General features: G+C 38.4%; 1 protein-coding gene across 1 annotated transcript in view; it reads right to left on the reverse strand.

The window, feature by feature from the left end:
- KCNH5 (potassium voltage-gated channel subfamily H member 5) overlaps positions 1-16,044 on the reverse strand; it is a 280,910-nt gene extending 264,866 nt beyond the window's left edge. Inside the window, exon 1 of the mRNA XM_019733674.3 lies at positions 15,077-16,044. Within this exon, the coding sequence (XP_019589233.1) occupies positions 15,077-15,149 (73 nt within the window). The 5' untranslated portion in view covers positions 15,150-16,044. The remainder of the gene's footprint in view (positions 1-15,076) is intronic.
- Positions 16,045-17,195: the final 1,151 nt, after the last annotated feature.

A 17,195-nucleotide genomic window follows, 5' to 3' on the forward strand; every position in this document is an offset into this window, starting at 1 on the left:
GATTGTCAAATATTCATTATAAAGTTAGGTATGGGTTTGGGATTTTGGTTTTATTCGAAATTTACTTTGTTTCTGATCCAAATCAAGCTCTTATAAAAATCTGAAACTACATGTTTCTAATCCACAAAAACAACCAGTCTGACTAAGCTCCTTACCTGGCCTGTGATACTCTTCTTCTGAACATCTGTAAGTAGGATGCAGAAATCACCTTTGTCCACAGTCACACTAAGCCCCCTTTGGCTGCATTCTTTATTTCAAGGGAAGAAAGGGGGCTAGATGACAAAGTGACGAGGCAGGTGATCCCTAGAGCATCACTCATTCTGCCTGTCTTCTAGTTTTCCCCATCTCAGGGAAATCTTCTCGACCTGTATCTACACACAGATGCTTGAGCCAAAAGCCAGAAAGTCATCCTTTACACCTCTTCATTCATGCTATCCAGTTCAACTCTAATAATTCTACTAACAAAACATGTCAACGCATCCACTTTGCCCCATCTCTACTGCTACCATCCCAGGCCAAGCCACCATCATCTCTTGCCTGGACTATCACAACAGTCTCCTAGCTGGTCCCCTAATATCACCTCCTCCTCCTTCCAACTCAATTTATCGTTACACAACAAGTAACCCATGTGGCAAGGAGATCTATCCACTCCACTTGAAATATAATGCAAAAGCCTTACCCTGAACAGCTGTCTCTCCATCCCTGTTTCCAACCTTTCTCTTGTTTTGCCCACTGCAATCTAACTACACTGGCCTTTAAGCTTTACAAATAGCCACTCATTTTCTCTTTCTCTCCTTAGGACTATTCACCTATTTTCTCTTTGCCTGAAATATTCTTCTGCCTACTTACCATCTAGTTACCTCTTACTTTAGGTGTCAATTTAACACTACTTCCTTAGAAAGGCTTTTCTGACACCATCTCCCAATCGAAATTGGTCCCTGTTACACTTCATTACAGCACCCTCCCCTTTTCCTTCAAAATGCTTACTATAATTTGTAATCATATATTTGATATGAGTTTTTTGAATGTCTGCCTCCCTACCAGACTCCAAGTTACATGAGGTCAGGGACCATCTCTGTTTGTTCATCACTGTAAGCCCACGAATATTTGTTAAATGAGTAAATCGAATATAAAAATTCTGATTCTTCTTTAAAGCAATAAGTAATTATTAGAGCAATGATAGACATTGTCAAGAATACAGATAAGGACAGTGCTAGGTATTTTTAATCAAAGAACTGAAAATTCTGTAAAAACAAAACAAAACAAAAAACCCTTCGTGTTCCTAAGATTTCCCTGCATTCTGGAGACTTGTGAATCTAAATCATGGAGCATATATAAATTTTTTAACTTGTCTTCTGGGTGAGAGATTTCATAGAACAGTAACAATTGAACAACACTGAAGCACATATAACACATCTTATTTGGGGTAAATAACGTCCTGACACAGATAGCTAAACAAAAGCATAAATAATTTATACGTCATACCCACATCCACAATGCTGATTTCTGATAGGTGTATTACCCACTTCCACCATATCAATAACAGAATAAAAGGCTGGTATCTTTTGTGTCCTATGTCCTTACAAAAACACTTTACCCCACAGCTCTACAGCAAGGAAAAAACAAATTATATATATATATATATATATATATATATATATATATATATATATATATATAATATATATAATATATATACTCATATATATGTATATACATATACTCGTATATATGTATGTATGTGTATATATATATAAAGTGTGTATGTGTGTGTGTATACATACACATACACTTGCACCTTCCACATTGAGACTAATTATTATATAATAATATCAGCAACATTAAGCAGACCATCACTGTGGGAGTTTCAAATATGCAAAAAGTATCTGTTAATCTTTTTAAATTTATTCAGCCATCATCAAAGTTAAAAATATGCCTCCACTTTTCATCTCCTTCAAGATCAAAGGCACATTTTTATGTTTCTATGTTTTTTGATGGCATTATTTTTTTCACCTAGCTAAAGTGGCTCAGAACACGACATATTTCATATTTCTGAAATTCTAGGAATAGGAATAATAGTAATTTTGTTTTAAAAATATTTCCACACACACATACAAAGAATGCTCAACAATTCCAAGGTTCTACTTTTAATAGTTGGTGTTTTGTTCATGAGAACATGGGTTTCTAAAATGTATACTGGTCAGAATCATTAGAAGGAAAAATAAAACTGCAATAACAGCCTATAGGATTCAGTCTCAAAATACAACTGAAAACCTTTACCTGAATATAGGTAATGACAACTTTCTACTGGATTTTATTACAATAAAATTTCTTAAATGCTTAAAGCCATAAGACATTCACTAATTATATAATCTTGGATAAAAGCTAAATCAGTCAAGGTGTGTTTATTGGGGGGGGGAGTATCACACATTTAATGATTAAGCATCATTTTTCAATCTTGCAAATAAACCTTGTTTTTGCAAATGAATTGCATTTGTCCTGAAAAGATTATATATTTTCTTTGACATTGACCTTTTAAGGCACTCAAACACTAATGGCAAGGTAACTAATGAAGAATTTCAATTAAAAGACTAGTCTAACCTGTACACCTGGTAGAAAAACAGAAGCAAGTCTTTATTGAATGCATTTACAATGCAATTAATTTTCTAAAATTTTGTCCTTTTTTTTTTAAAATTTCTACTACCTATGCACTAGCAGCTAATTGTTCAAGGGAAAGACGCAGATCACAAATTCATTTCTCTCCTTTGGCCAAATTTCACTGGGCCAATCACAAAAAGAGGCTGACATTTCTGCCTTCTCCCTTGGCTTCTCCAAGCACCGCCAAGGAGGAGCACTGATGTGTCTTTGGTTCTAAGTTGTTTTTTTGTTGGGTAGAGGAGGGTTGTTTGTTTGTTTGTTTGTTTGGTATTTTGGTTTTTAACTCCAAATAAGCCCTTGGTAAAGTGAATCCAAATGCTTTTAAAGCTCAGGTCCTCCACCAGTTTCTGAAATTCTCAATTATTATTACTTTGCTTTCTTCAGGTTAAAAAAGAAAAATCTCCCTAACCTAACCTTATCTAGAGAAGCAGAAAAAGGTGAATATTTATTAAGCCCTCATTATGATGAAGCACAGTGCAAGATCTGTACATTTGTGACTTTATTGAGTTTTTTCCAGCAACCCTGCCAGGTAGTTATAATCCTGAAGAGTCGTAGTGTGTCCCTGTGGGTAAGGGCTAAAGCCAGGATGGGAGTCTGTGTCATCAAGATGGAAACACCTTTGCTCTGTTGAGAGCATTGTTCTCTGAGCTTGGAAACATCCCACAGAGTTCCAGAAAGATTTCCAGGTACCTTGACTATGGTTGCTTTAGTAGAGAGAGAGCCTGCTTTAGGAATGAATAAGGAGAATGTAGCACATCTTTCATTCCTCATTCTCAGTGGAGATACTTTGTTTCCAAGCCCAACTCTTTTCTCTTGACCTGTAATTCTTTTGTTGATCCATCATGCTTACATATATTGGCTGCATGTGATATCAGATATGGGCATGTTTCATGCCCTGAGATGAGTCAGTATAGTGAACAAGCATGAATTCACTTCCTCTGCACACAGCACTTACGGAGGGTACAAATGAAGTACATGGCAAAATTCTTACCACTAAAGACTGGTAAGTGGTAATTACACCTCAGTGCCTTTGACAGAAATAAGGAAATACCAAAGAAACTACGACTGTTTGACGCCAAAAGCAATGATAAATTCAATTCTGGCCACACTGATGACTTGTGAGAAGTACAAGAAGAGAACGTCTACAGGCCACTGGAAACATGGGACTGGAGCCCAGAGAGGACAAAGCAAGCACAAGAGGACAAGCTTGCTCTGAAAAGGAGGGCACAGATGTAAGAAAGACAGTTGAAGGTTGAACCTGGATGACTAGTGATTCTTCAGGAGAGAGGAGAGGAGAAGGGAGCAGGGATGAAGGGGAGAAGAGGAGAGGGAAAAGAGAATAGAAAGAGAATCCAGGAAAAAGGGCAGGAGGAAGTGCAAAGACGTGAAATCCCAAAGATGAACACGGATATGGAGAGGGTAGGGGAGCATTTTGTGAAATCCTACAAAGCCAGAAAAACACAGACAAATAAAAGGTCTTTGGATTCACAAGGGTGACTACTTGTAACCTTCTAAGAAGCTTCATCATTATCAGTTGAAAAGAGATGCAAAAGGAAATGGTGACCAAATTTTAGAGCCATCAACAACAGATGGTGCATTCATAGATTTAAACATCTAAACAATAAATAACTAACAACATAGCTACTGATATGGTGCTTATTATGTGCCAGACACTGTTCTCAGAACTTTGTACATATTACCTCACTTAATCCTTACTCCATTACCATAAACAACATACTATTATTATTTGTATTTTACAGAAGAGAAAATGAGGTACAGATAAGTAAGTCACAGAACTAGTCAGTATCAGAGCCAGGACTCCAATGAAAACTTCCAGACCTATGGCTCCTAACCAATGTGCACACTGCCCCACAAATAAAAAATAAAAAAGGAGAAACACCAGTTTTCTTCATTCTATTCATTATGCATCCCCAGTGCTTAGATCAGTGCCTAGCACACAGTAGGCACTCAATAAATTTTTGTTGCATTAATAAATGATTAACTAGAAAGTGTATGAGAGTCAAGAAAAGGATGGGTGTTATTTTTAGGGGACTTTATGCTGAGACTATTTAATTCTCATTGAAGAATTTCTCTATTCTCTCACTGCTATAAATACATGAAAATAAACTCATTGTGCTTTAATTTTCTCCAAATAAAAACTATGCCAGCAAACAGACATAAGAAGAAATGCTCAACCTCACTAACCATCAGAGAAATGCAAATAAAAACCACAACGAGATACCACCTCACCCCAGTCAAAATGGCTATCATCAATAAATCGATAAACAACAAGTGCTGGCGTGGATGTGGAGAAAAGGGAACGCTTGTGCACTGTTGGTGGGAATGCAGATTGATACAGCCACTATGGAAAACAGTATGGAGGTATCTCAAAAATCTGAAAATGGAACTACCTTATGACCAGCAATCCCACTCCTAGGTATCTATCTGGAGAAATCCAAAACTCCAATTCAAAAATCTTTATGCACTCCTATGTTTATTGCAGCACTATACACAATAGCCAACATATGGAAACAACCGAAATGCCCATCGGTAGATGACTAGATTAAGAAACTGTGGTACATTTATACAATGGAGTATTATGCAGCCATAAAGAAGAAAGAAATCTTACCATTTGCAACAACATGGATGGACCTAGAGAACATTATGTTAAGTGAAATAAGTCAGACAGAGAAAGACAAATACCGTATGATCTCACTTATATGCGGAATCTAAAGAAAAGAATAAGTGAATGAACTAGTCAGAAACAGTTTTGGAGACATAGAGGAAAAACTGAGGGTTGCTAGATGGGCGGGGGGGGGGGTGGAGATAAGGGGGAAGGTGAGGGGTTTAGAAAATAGTTGGTAACCACAAGATGGCCACGGGGTTTTGAAAATTAATTTGGGGAACGTAATCAATAATGTAAAGATTTTGTAGGATATCCGATGGATATATGTCCCATCTGCGAGACCACCTCAGGGATGATGTAGATGCCTGATCTCTGCACTGTACACCTGAAGCTGAACAATAATGAATGCCAACTATAATTTTATATATATATATATATATGGTTACAGGAAGCGGAGTACAGCATTAGGAATAGAGACAGTGGAAATGTAATGGCTCTGTGAGATGTCAGAGGGATAGTGGATGGGGGGAGAGGGGTTCACATAGTGTGAGGGATATAAATGATAAACGTCTAAGTATTGCTTTGTCTTGTGCACTTGAAACTAATAAAATTAAAAACAAACAAACAAACAAAAACCTAAAAAAAAAATATGCCAGCAGACAGAAAAGATCAGCATAAAGGTTTTCACTTCAATCCAAGTGAGTTGTTTGATTTTCAGTTAAACTTGGTGATCTGAGGCTGGCCCTGCAGTCTCTCAACAGCCAAAATCCATTTTCCCTCTTCCACTGGGTATGGCATAGGACTGTAAGCTGTTCCTCAAGGCAAAACTCATGCAGAAGATACTTAAACTGGTAAGGATCGATTTGCAATCATGAAACCTACCACCCATAACTCCTAAGTGCAAAATTGTTAAAAAAAATAATTTAATTAGAATCTACAAATTTCTAAACAATTCTTTCCTGTATGAAACAGTCTAGCTTTTAAGCCCTTGGAGATTAGAATAAAAGTGATAGAAAACATTTCAGCTGCACACCAAGTTGGAACAGCAGATAAGCATGAGATCACTTACATGTTCGCCTCTGGTGTTCTCATGAGACACATCGATTGGTCCTATACAATGCGATTTCCATTTTCAGATCTATGCATTAATCAAATATCTTAAACTATGCAAGTACTTATACAAGCTGACTTAATAGATTTAATCAGCACTGTTTTGGGAAAAATAATTATGGACTTGTTTAATTTAAGAGACAAAATCAAACAGCATTTATTCAATTAGTACTTAGTTCTATGTGCTCTTCACAGTGGAGGATATACAGTATGCGTAAGGTATGACCCATGTCCTTCCAGAGCTTAGTTCATATACCAGCATTTTCATGACTTCCCTGTTATATGTCATTACCTCTAGAAACTGATATTGTGCACTTAAGCTCAGATCTCAAATCACTTATCTCTTGAAATCAATAGGACTTAGTACGTAGTACTTATCACTTCAATAAAATTTCAAAGTTTTTCAACTACTCTTTCTTTCTACATTATTGTGTTCTTTATTTAATTTTCCTATTTTTTTCCATGTGAAAACTTATATCACAAAACTACTATCTGGGATGTACACAATATATCTCTTTATCAGTAATAGTAACCACATACAACCAAATACTAAAATAATGTCTAAAATATACATTGAGTTATATAATAGTATTATCACTGCCCTCATTCAATCAAATATTTTTCAAGTTACTATTTTCCAATAGTAACTTCTATATTATATAAAAATGAGGATATTTAAACGATTCTTTGTAGTCATTCCTCAATGATAAAAAGGAATTACGTCACACATTATTAAACTAAAGTATTTGGTGGAATATACTGAGGATATTTTTTCAGTTTTATTGAGGTATTAATTGACTAATTAAAATTGCATATATTTAAGTTGTATAACTTGATGTTTTCATACACATATACATTGTGAAATGATTACCCCAATCAAGCGAATTAACATATCCATCACCTCACATAATTATAATTTTCTTTCTTTTGTGTGCGACAAAAATATAATATGAGATTTTTTAAAAATTCTATTCTGCTTGTGACAACATGGATGGATCTTGAGATTATTATGCTGAGCGAAATAAGTTAGAAAAAGTAGAGAACCATATGATTTCACTGATATGTGGTATATAAAACTGAAAACAACAAAAGAACAAGACAAACAAACGAAGAAACAAAAACTCATAGACACAGACAATAGTTTAATGGTTACCAGAAGGTAAGGGGGTGGGGGTGGTAGATGAGGGTAAAGGGGATCCAGTATACAGTGACGGAAAGAGAACTGACTCTGGGTGATGAACACACATGTGATGTATTACAGAATTGTACACCTGAAATCTATGTAACTTTACTAACAATTGTCACCCCAATAAACTTTAAATTACAAAAAAAAATTCTATTCTGCTACCGGTAAAGGAAATATTTTGTAAATATCCATTTCTTAGAGCACATCAAGACTACTTTCTTTAACCTCAATTTCCACAATTGCCACTGGTTTTTAATTGTGACTTGTTATTTATGTTTATTTGATTTTACAACATAGCTCTTTTAATCATAAAATTGCTGTATGGCATATTTTAATTTTTCCATTAAAACTAATTTTGTTTAGGACATTTCAAAGCTTCTCCCAATATGTGTTTCTAATCCTACCAAAAAGAAAAAATCCCTAAAATCAAGATTCAGGCTTTCTGATTAACAGGAAACAAAAACTCTTAAAGTAATAATACCTCTAATCACATAGTTCATAAGTTTGGGGAACTTTGAAGAATATTTGTCTGAGCTTTATATTTCAGTTTGAAAATTTGGATGGATAACATCAAAATACTAGAATCATATCCTAGATATAAGTAAATCTGTGGACTATCATTTAATAAAGTCAAAGCACTCTCATGAACTGATTATACTTCATCAATTTAATATAAGTTATATCAAGACATCTGCTAAAGAACAATTTTTATTGAAATATAAATATATATATATATATCATCCTTACAGTATGAACATTATTTACAAGGTGTGATCAAAGAATACACTGAATGTTTAAATTTAAAAAAATTATTATACTAAAAGACACATTGCCATTAATCCCCCTCAAAATACTTTCCCTCTGGTGATGGCAGAACTGACTCTGGGTGGTGAACACATAATGTAATATATAGATGATGTATTATAGAATTGTACACCTGAAACCTATGTAGTTTTGTTGACCATCGTCACCCCAATAAATTTTAATTAAAAAAAAATAAAAAACTCCCCCTCGCTTCGAACACACTTATCCCATCGTTCTTGCCACTTTCTGAAGCAGTTCTGGAGGTCCTCTTTCATGAGTGTCTTTAGTTGTGGCTGCCTCGATGTCCTGAGTCAATTCAAAACGTTCACCTTTCATGGTCATTTTGACTTTGGGGAAGAGCCAGAAGGCACACGGTGCCAAATCCGGTGAATACTGTGGATGAGGACAGACCGTAATGCTTTGACAGAAATTGGCATATCAAGAAGTGATGTGTGACATGGAGACTTTACGTTGTGATCAAAACATAGGGTGAATGCTGCTGCCGATTGCCATCCAATGGAAAGGGAGGGATCTTCAATACGGGAAGCAGTAGGTCAAACCTTAGTTACAGTGTGTGACAAGTTCCAATTTGTTCAGTGCAGTCAGTTCAGAGTGAGCTATGGTTGAGAAAAGGTGTGTTTTAAAGTGTGCCATAAATCATCCTCCATCATGACAACACTCCATGTCACACATCGCTTCTGGTATACAGCAATTTCTGTCAAATAAAAACATTACGGTGTGTCCTCATTCACCTTATTCACCAGATCTGGCACCATGTGACTTCTGGCTCTTTCCCAAACTCAGACTGATTCAGGACATCGAGGCAGCCACGACAGTGCAACTAAAGACACTCACAAAGGAGGACTTCCAGAACTGCTTTAGAAAGTGGCAAGAACAATGAGATAAGTGTGTTCAAAGAGAGGAGGAGTATTTTGAGGGGGATTAAGGACAATGTGTCTTTTACAGTTACAAATTTTTCACTTAAACATTCACTGTAATGTTTGATCACACCTCATATATGGCATTTTTCTGCAAAACTTTGTATTTCATGTATATTATCACCACATCAAATGGTTTATTACAATAATTTTTTTACCTTCTAAAGTAAATGTTATACTAGTCTAAATTTTTTTTAATTTATTCCTTTACATAAACTGTTTTTATTAATATTCCATTCACTTAGTCACAAAACGTTGTCACCATCAACTAACAACTAACTACATTGATTTTAACCTCCAATCAAACTTGAGGAGAAGAAAAAGAAAACAAAAAGAAACAGATTAACAACTTGGTTCACCTGTGACAGAACCTATAGTGACCTCTTGTGGTAAATCCTAACTACAGAGCTTTGGAGAACAATACATATAACCTTTTCCTAGGCTAGACACTGGAGAATGTGGAAGTATTGTTTCTCCATGCTAGCAAACAGCTGTTGTCAACAATAAAAGTCAAAGATAAATATTGACTAAACTAAAGGACTTCTTTTTGGAAATCTACTCAGTCACCGCCAATTAAAATAACCATAGCTGTTCCCTTCCATCAAAAAATATTGTCTTACACGATTCTGTTAATAAGTCAGTTAAAACATGGTTAGGTACATGGATTTTGTACACATCCTACTTTTGGAATTAAGCAAAATATAGACAAAGAGGGCAATTCTAGTGAAGATAAGAGTGTCCTGGGATAAACAGCTCTGTAGTCAGGAAAGTACTGCATTCATTATATAACTCAGTGTCGGCTCTAAACCAAGAGACAATATTCTGACTTATTTATAAATATAATTTAGGAGTTTTCAATATAATTTCAACCTCTACGGTGTTTTAAAAGTGAAACTAATATATTATAAGACCTGGGTAAACTAATGCTTCTAAAACACCATGTGGTTTTATGCATATTTCCTGACTAGCCGTTTAGATGTTTAAGAAAATCTTTCAAGACCACCTCAGGGATGATGTAGATGCCTGATCACTGCACTGCACACCTGAAGATGAAGCTGAACAATAATGAATGTCAGCTATAAATATATAGAGAGAGTACAGAAGTGGAGTACAGCATTAGGAATAGAGACAGTGGAAATGTAATGGCTGTATGCGATATCAGAGGGGTAATAGATTAGGGGAGAGGGGTTATCACTTTGTGAGGGATATAAATGATAAATGTCTAACTATTACATTGTTTTGTATACCTGAAACTAATAAAAAAATAAATTAAACAAAAAGAAAAGAAAGAAAATCTTTCAAGAATAAATATCGAGTCCATTTTTTTAACCATTTCTTTTAAATTGGATAATCCTTAAAAGTTATTATTACTTTTTGTTTTGTTTTTACATCACTAGTTCTCTATTTCCTCTTCTACAGATTCTCCTTTAAGATCTCAGTATTTATAAATATTAACTATAGCACAAAAATAATTATGGATATTCCTATAAGGGATAACTGAGAAAAGAAAAGTGCTCGTGCAACAGGGATATCTCTGGGAAAATGGTAACTTGGGTATGGTGAACTTCTTCTCTTGAAAATTAAGTGTTTCATAAAATACTACCTCATATGTTTCTTCTTTTCTGAGCCTATTTTCTCTAAAGAGAAAAACATTTCTAGTTTTTCATAATGTTTAAAATATTAAAGAACAATTATTAACTCCTAATAAAAATATATTATTTTTGAAGTTATAATTTTTCAAATGGCAACCAATTTTACTGTCACCCAAACTAACTATTTATGCCTATTTGTCAACAAAGACAACATATGAATGAAATGTGCTGACCAAAGACATAATTGAAGGCCTTAGAAATAATTTGTTCGGTTTTTTTAAACTGAAATTCCACCTAACAGTCTAAAAACTGTTGATTTTAACTATTTTCACTTTACCCATAAGTTTTGCTGCTCCCTACAGTCCAAAATATATTGATGAGTATCTTGCATAGATAACTGAAATGTAAATAAGGGAAGATAGCCTAATAATGTTCCAGACACAGATTTGTTCAATAAGCACTTCCGGTGTGGGGACTTCTATGAGACATTGTACAGGTGTAATGAACTCACCACAGAGTTTCCAAACTTTCCCTTTGCCTTTCCTACCGACTTATTTCTGCTAGCCAAAAATGTATCTAAACCCTGCTATTACATTTACACTTTCGACCTTTACAACTTCTTGGAGTAATAATGTGCTCTCTATACCTACTAGAATCACATGCTAAGAATTACTGTAATTTATTTTACTTGTCTAAAATGATCTGGTCTTTTATCTTAAAACTGAAAAAAAGGAACTCCTTACTTCTACTATTTGGGGATTTGTCTATAAAGCATGTGTGTATTCATCCTACTCAATGGCCCCCATTATTTTATTTTATAGACTTTGAATCACCAGTAATAATTTGAAATGCTTTCCCATAACAAACTGAGTCAACTAAATAAGAAAAATAAAAATCCAATCTCAGGAGGTGTAAAATAACAGCAAATAGGCAACAGTGCTACACTGGCGCACAGAATACAGCACCATTTTATTCTCTGAAATTGCAAATGAGGAGTTTAGAATTTTATTAGGAACTTCTCAGGTTTAAAATCTATACGCAAATATACCACACACTTCTTGTTCTTTTGTTCTGCACCATCAAGAAGTTCTCTGATGGATTTCTAATTGGCTGAGATTGCAGCTCATTAGTGGTATCCATGGACAAATAAATACCTGATGTTTTCTCTTTGTGTCTGTTTCCCTTTCATGTCTAATCTCTCTCTCTCTCATCTCCCTCCCTCCCTCCCTCTCTCCTTTGGTATATCTGTTACTTTCTAGATCTCTCTTTTGCTCTTTGTGTGTGAGAGTTTCTCCCTCTACATCTATCTTTGTACTTGGGTGGAAGACTATCTATATGTTTATCTGTGTGCATATTTATGTATATGTTTCTACTTCATCTGACTCTCACTAAATGATCTGATCTTTTCATAAGAAAATGATGTTGTATCAGAAAGCAAAGCATTCCATGGAGTAAAAGGTAAATAGACAATTTCAGCCTACCTCTCCAATGCTTAAATATATTAGCAGTGCTGCCTCCTTTTCTTTCTTTTTCCACTAAAGCTCTGCCGACACTTCACTTTCAATGTTGTTAAGTTAGTGAATAATGAAATCTTCACTGTGACAAACTCGATCTGTCTGTGAGAATTCTGATGGGAATTTTCTGTTAGTCTCAATTAAACAATTTCTCAGAATGAATTTTTCTATTTCTCTGCCAAATCATATGGAAATGGCAACAACTGTGGGATACTCCCACGTGAATGTGTAAACCAATTTAATACTGTAATTCTCATTTTCTGAGGTTCTTCTTGTAAAAGTGGTACTGAGACTTTCCAGTGTTTATTACATACACACGCAAGTACTTACCTCAAATATCTAACACATTTCAAACAAAGCTCAGAGGTTGTGAGCAATGGTATTAAAAGTTAGCCATAAGCAAATAAGGTGGTATGTAAAATGCCAAAGCAGATAAATTTTCATTCACACATGGCATTTTCCATGGAAAGAAACATGAAATCAATGAAAAAATTATGAATATGACATGTGAAAAAGATAGAACATTCATTAACTGGGATGGGAGATGTAAAATGGAGGTAACAGAAGCAGCTATTTCTAAGCCACATACGGTAAGTCTTAATTTCATGGTATATCTGAAATAAAAGGTACTCTAAAACCTGACTCACAGGTCCAGTCTGTATGAGAAGTTTCAACCAAAGATGCTAAATTAGTAAACTTCAGTCAAGGACCTGTCATCTTCTCTCTGATTACTCTGCAGAGCAACAGAGAGCCTATGGGTTTTATTCTTTAAGACCTTCTCTGAAAAGTCCTTTCACAGACCAAAGTGCAAGGAGTTGAAATAACTTAAGAAGATGAGAAAGCTAAATAAAACTGATCTTTCTTAAATAACTGATTCCAATAAACTTTAAATTTCCAACTGGTTGTTTTAACAGTAATAGCCCCCTTGTACTTTGTTCTTGTATAATATTCATACAAGGTAATGTATAAACACAGGAATTGCCTACTGTTATAAATTTATATTTTACATTATCATAAAAAATCCAAACCACATTTGAAATCACACTGGAATGGCTAAAAATATAGTTGTGGTGTTTTTTTTAAGTAGACCAGGCCTATTAGCTACTTTTTTCCAACCCAAAAAGTCTACTCTAGACTTGTATAGTACCAGGTATTGACCACAGTGGAAGAAAAAAGTCAAACGACTCGAATTAATACCAAATACCATGTCAGAGCTTTACGAAAAATACCTTGGGACCTTTAAATATATATAGTCCCCAAATCAGGGGAAATATCTGCAAGCCTAGTTTTTGAAGAGATCCTAATCTAAGAATTAATATAATATAATCTACCAAATCAGGGAAAGCATAGGCATATTTAATTATTTATTGTCATTTGACAGTGCTTCTGTCTTGCCCACTAAGCAGGGAGCTTCTTGAGAACAGAAGTGTCTTAATCATTTTCTTTTATCCAAAGGACCCCACAGAGTGTCTGTTGTATAAGACACCCAAGAAAATATTGTTTCACTTAATGAACGAATGAATGAATAAACAATAAATTATGGAACTGCATAATTTATTTTCATTGTTTTGGTCGAAGCTCTACTGTAATCAATCAATATGCAGAAATGTCTCTCTTGTAATTCTTCAAGCAAGAGATCTTACAATAAAATAACAGGCCTCTAAAGGAAAAAAGTTTAAATGACACTTGGCATATCTTGTTTATAAAACCGAAAATTATATGAAAGTCCTTAAAACAAGTGGAAGATGTAGATTTCAGCAAAATGCAAAGTTTCTAAGTCTTAATATGTGACATATATAACCATCCCTATTCAGAATATCTTGGAGAAAATGAATGCACAAGTGGATGGCATTTTAAAGACACTTTAAGGCAAGTCAACACCACTAAGTAGCAAAGTAGAACATCGTCAAGGTAGAATGGCATTTTTTTTTTCTTTCTCTAGTACTTTCAAAGCACAGTAGCTGTTGTTTTCCCTCTACATTTCTCCTGTTTGAGTCAAATCAAATATCATATAAATCAGTATAGGCTAATGCACAATTAAAAAAAAGAAACTTTAAACACAAATTTGACCATAATAATTGCCTTCCCATTTTTCAACTGCACTGTTCATTAGGTTCGATTCCAACTACTCTCCCCAACATAAGGTTCCTCTCAGCAGCGTCCATTGGGCCCAAAGGCCATTCCAGAGACTTAAATCTTAAGTAGCCACTTTCACAGCCATTCCCAACTTGAAGGAAACCCTTGCACTGGGATTAACTAACTCTATGAATTTGTTCTGTCTTTGCAGCCTACTTGGGAGGGAATGTGGGAAGAGGATGAACAAGAAAAATACCACCTCACCAAAGCGAAGCTCAACTCTATTCTCCAGACGTACCTACACCCTACCCGCTCCCGCTTCGCTTCCCGCTTGTTCCCGGCTCTGGACAGGTGGGAGCGGATGAGTACGTTGTGAGGAGGGTATTTAACTAACTTTCCACCACTACCTCATTCCCACCCCCTTCCAAAATCAGGTCCAACTAGTAACTGAAGCCACCGTGTGGGGCTGTCTGCATCCCCCTCCCCCCTTGGGAGAGGGCTGGGATGAGGAGGATGGGGGCGCGCGTGGGCAGGATAGAGGTGGGGGTGTTTTAGACTGCAACTCTTCTTACCACTGGAGCGCCTGACGATGTTCTCCAAAAATGTGTTCTGCGGTGCCACCAGCCCTCTCTTGCCCCCCGGCATCCTGGGTCTGGAGAGCGGCGGCCAGGATCCGCGGCGGGGGAGGGGGGGATGCAGGAAGAGAAGGTGGAGAAAGAGAAGGTGGAGAAGATGAAGCCAAAAGAAGAGGGGGCGCGGCGGCGGCCACGGGGTCCCCTGACTGTGTCTCCAGCCCGACCCGGATGAGCAGCTCTGGGGAGGAGGACCAGGCAGTTCATGGTAGTAGCGCTCCCCCGGCCGCCGCTGCCCAGACTGTGGCAGTGCCGCACACGGGGCTCGGAAACTGCAGGCTCCGCGGGGCACAGTGCGCCTGCGCCGCCCCCGCTGTCGCTGTCCCGCCGGTGCTGATGCTGAAGCTGCTGCTGAGGGTGCTGCCGCGGCGGTCGCCTGGGCGCGGGCTCAGCATTTCTCCCCCTGCCCCACGCCCCGGGGCTGGCGGAGAAGAGCCAACTCAAGCTCCTATCTTCCAGTCCCTTCTATCCCAGACCGAGAGCCCTTTACCGCGTCTTCCTCTCCCCTTGCCCTACCCCACCCCTCTCGTCTAGCTGGATCACGGCTGCCCCGCCGAGTCCAACTTCTGCTGGGCTGCGCGCCTGGTGGCCGCTCCTCTCTCCCTGGAGATCGAGGCAAACGCTGGTGGTCCAGTGGGGCCGTGGAGTGGGAGAGGAAGTGGGAGACGCAGGCCGGAGGCCAGAAAAGGCAATGGGCAATCGGACGGACCACAGCTCAGCTTCTGCCACCGGGATCCCGAGCCCAAAACGCAGCTGCCGGAGTGGAGGTGTTCCCGCTCCGCTGAAGCTGAGCGCTGAGCAGGGACTGACTGGGCGGCGCGCGGGTACGCAGAGCAGCCACCTGACGCTGCTACCGCCCCCCTCAGGGCTTCAGCTCCCGAAGCTCCACACAGGAGCTTGCAGCAACCGCCCTACCGCTCACGCCCCAGCCAGAGCCAGATAGGGTCGGAGCGCAAAGAAGGTGCAGGAACGGCCCCTGAGCCCCAGGCTGTGTCTGACGCGGGGTGCTTCAGCCGCACAAGGGAGCTTCTCCAGGGCTGCGGAGCGCGGGAGGCGTGTGGCGAGTCCAGCCACAGCAGCAAAGTTGCTGAAAGGTTGCACTTAATGCATGGAGTAGAGGAAGAGGGTGAATAATTCACACCGGAGAGAAGGGGAGTGCAGCTGACAGCGTCTGCGGTGGGAAAACAGTGAAAGTGGCGGGAGCACAGCTGAGCAGGACTAGGGGGTACGGACAGGATTAGTCTCTAACAACCCTCTATCCGCTCGTAGCCGGGGACAGGAGTGGAACCATTAGAAACAGAGTATAAAAGCTGAAATCTACCACAGAGAAGGGAAAATGGCATAAGTGCGAATGGAGCTGGGAGAGGTGGGAAGAAAAGGGAGAGCTCATGTCGCGGCGCCTTCTTTTTTCTAACACGGTGGTTATCAAAGTGGTCCCGACTGAGGACCTCCTAAGCACTTGTTAGAAATGCAAATTATTGGGCTCTGTTCCAGAGCTAGGGAACCGGGAACCAGGGGCGAGGGCCAACAATCTGTTTTAACAAGCCCTCTACCGATCCAAGGTTTCCTCTCCGGAAGCCCCACCTGGGCCTGGTCGAGAAAGGACGACTGCATAAGCAAGATCAAGGAGTGGGCACCAAAAGTGCGCTGCAGCAGGGTCAGAGGTTGATGGCAAGGCGAAGCCTAGAGTACTGAAGGCGAAAGGAAAGTTGGACGGGGGCGTCCCTTTCTACAGGAGTCAGAATAGGATACCTAATCCCTGTTAGAAATGGTCAAGGTTAGGTTGCCTATAAACAGCGGGAATCCCACCCTGGGGATCAGAGGAAACATCTCCTGCTCAGCTCCAGCCCAGAACGGGAAGAAAGGGAGGTACAGTGTCTGACTCTGTCTGGAACCCCCTAAATTACCAATCACTGGCCTCGAATTACCATCACTCTTTCTTCAGAGTACCTGGGGTAAGGGCTCTTGCCTGTGGCTGAGAGACATAAATGCACATCCAGGATCCATGTTTTAGCTTAGGGTCTTTTGCTCCCTCTGCTCTTGGGAATGTCCACTCATT

The sequence above is a fragment of the Rhinolophus sinicus genome, chromosome 3, assembly GCF_057876585.1.
Source record: "Rhinolophus sinicus isolate RSI-liver-muscle chromosome 3, RSI-T2T, whole genome shotgun sequence".
NCBI classification, from domain to species: domain Eukaryota; kingdom Metazoa; phylum Chordata; class Mammalia; order Chiroptera; family Rhinolophidae; genus Rhinolophus; species Rhinolophus sinicus.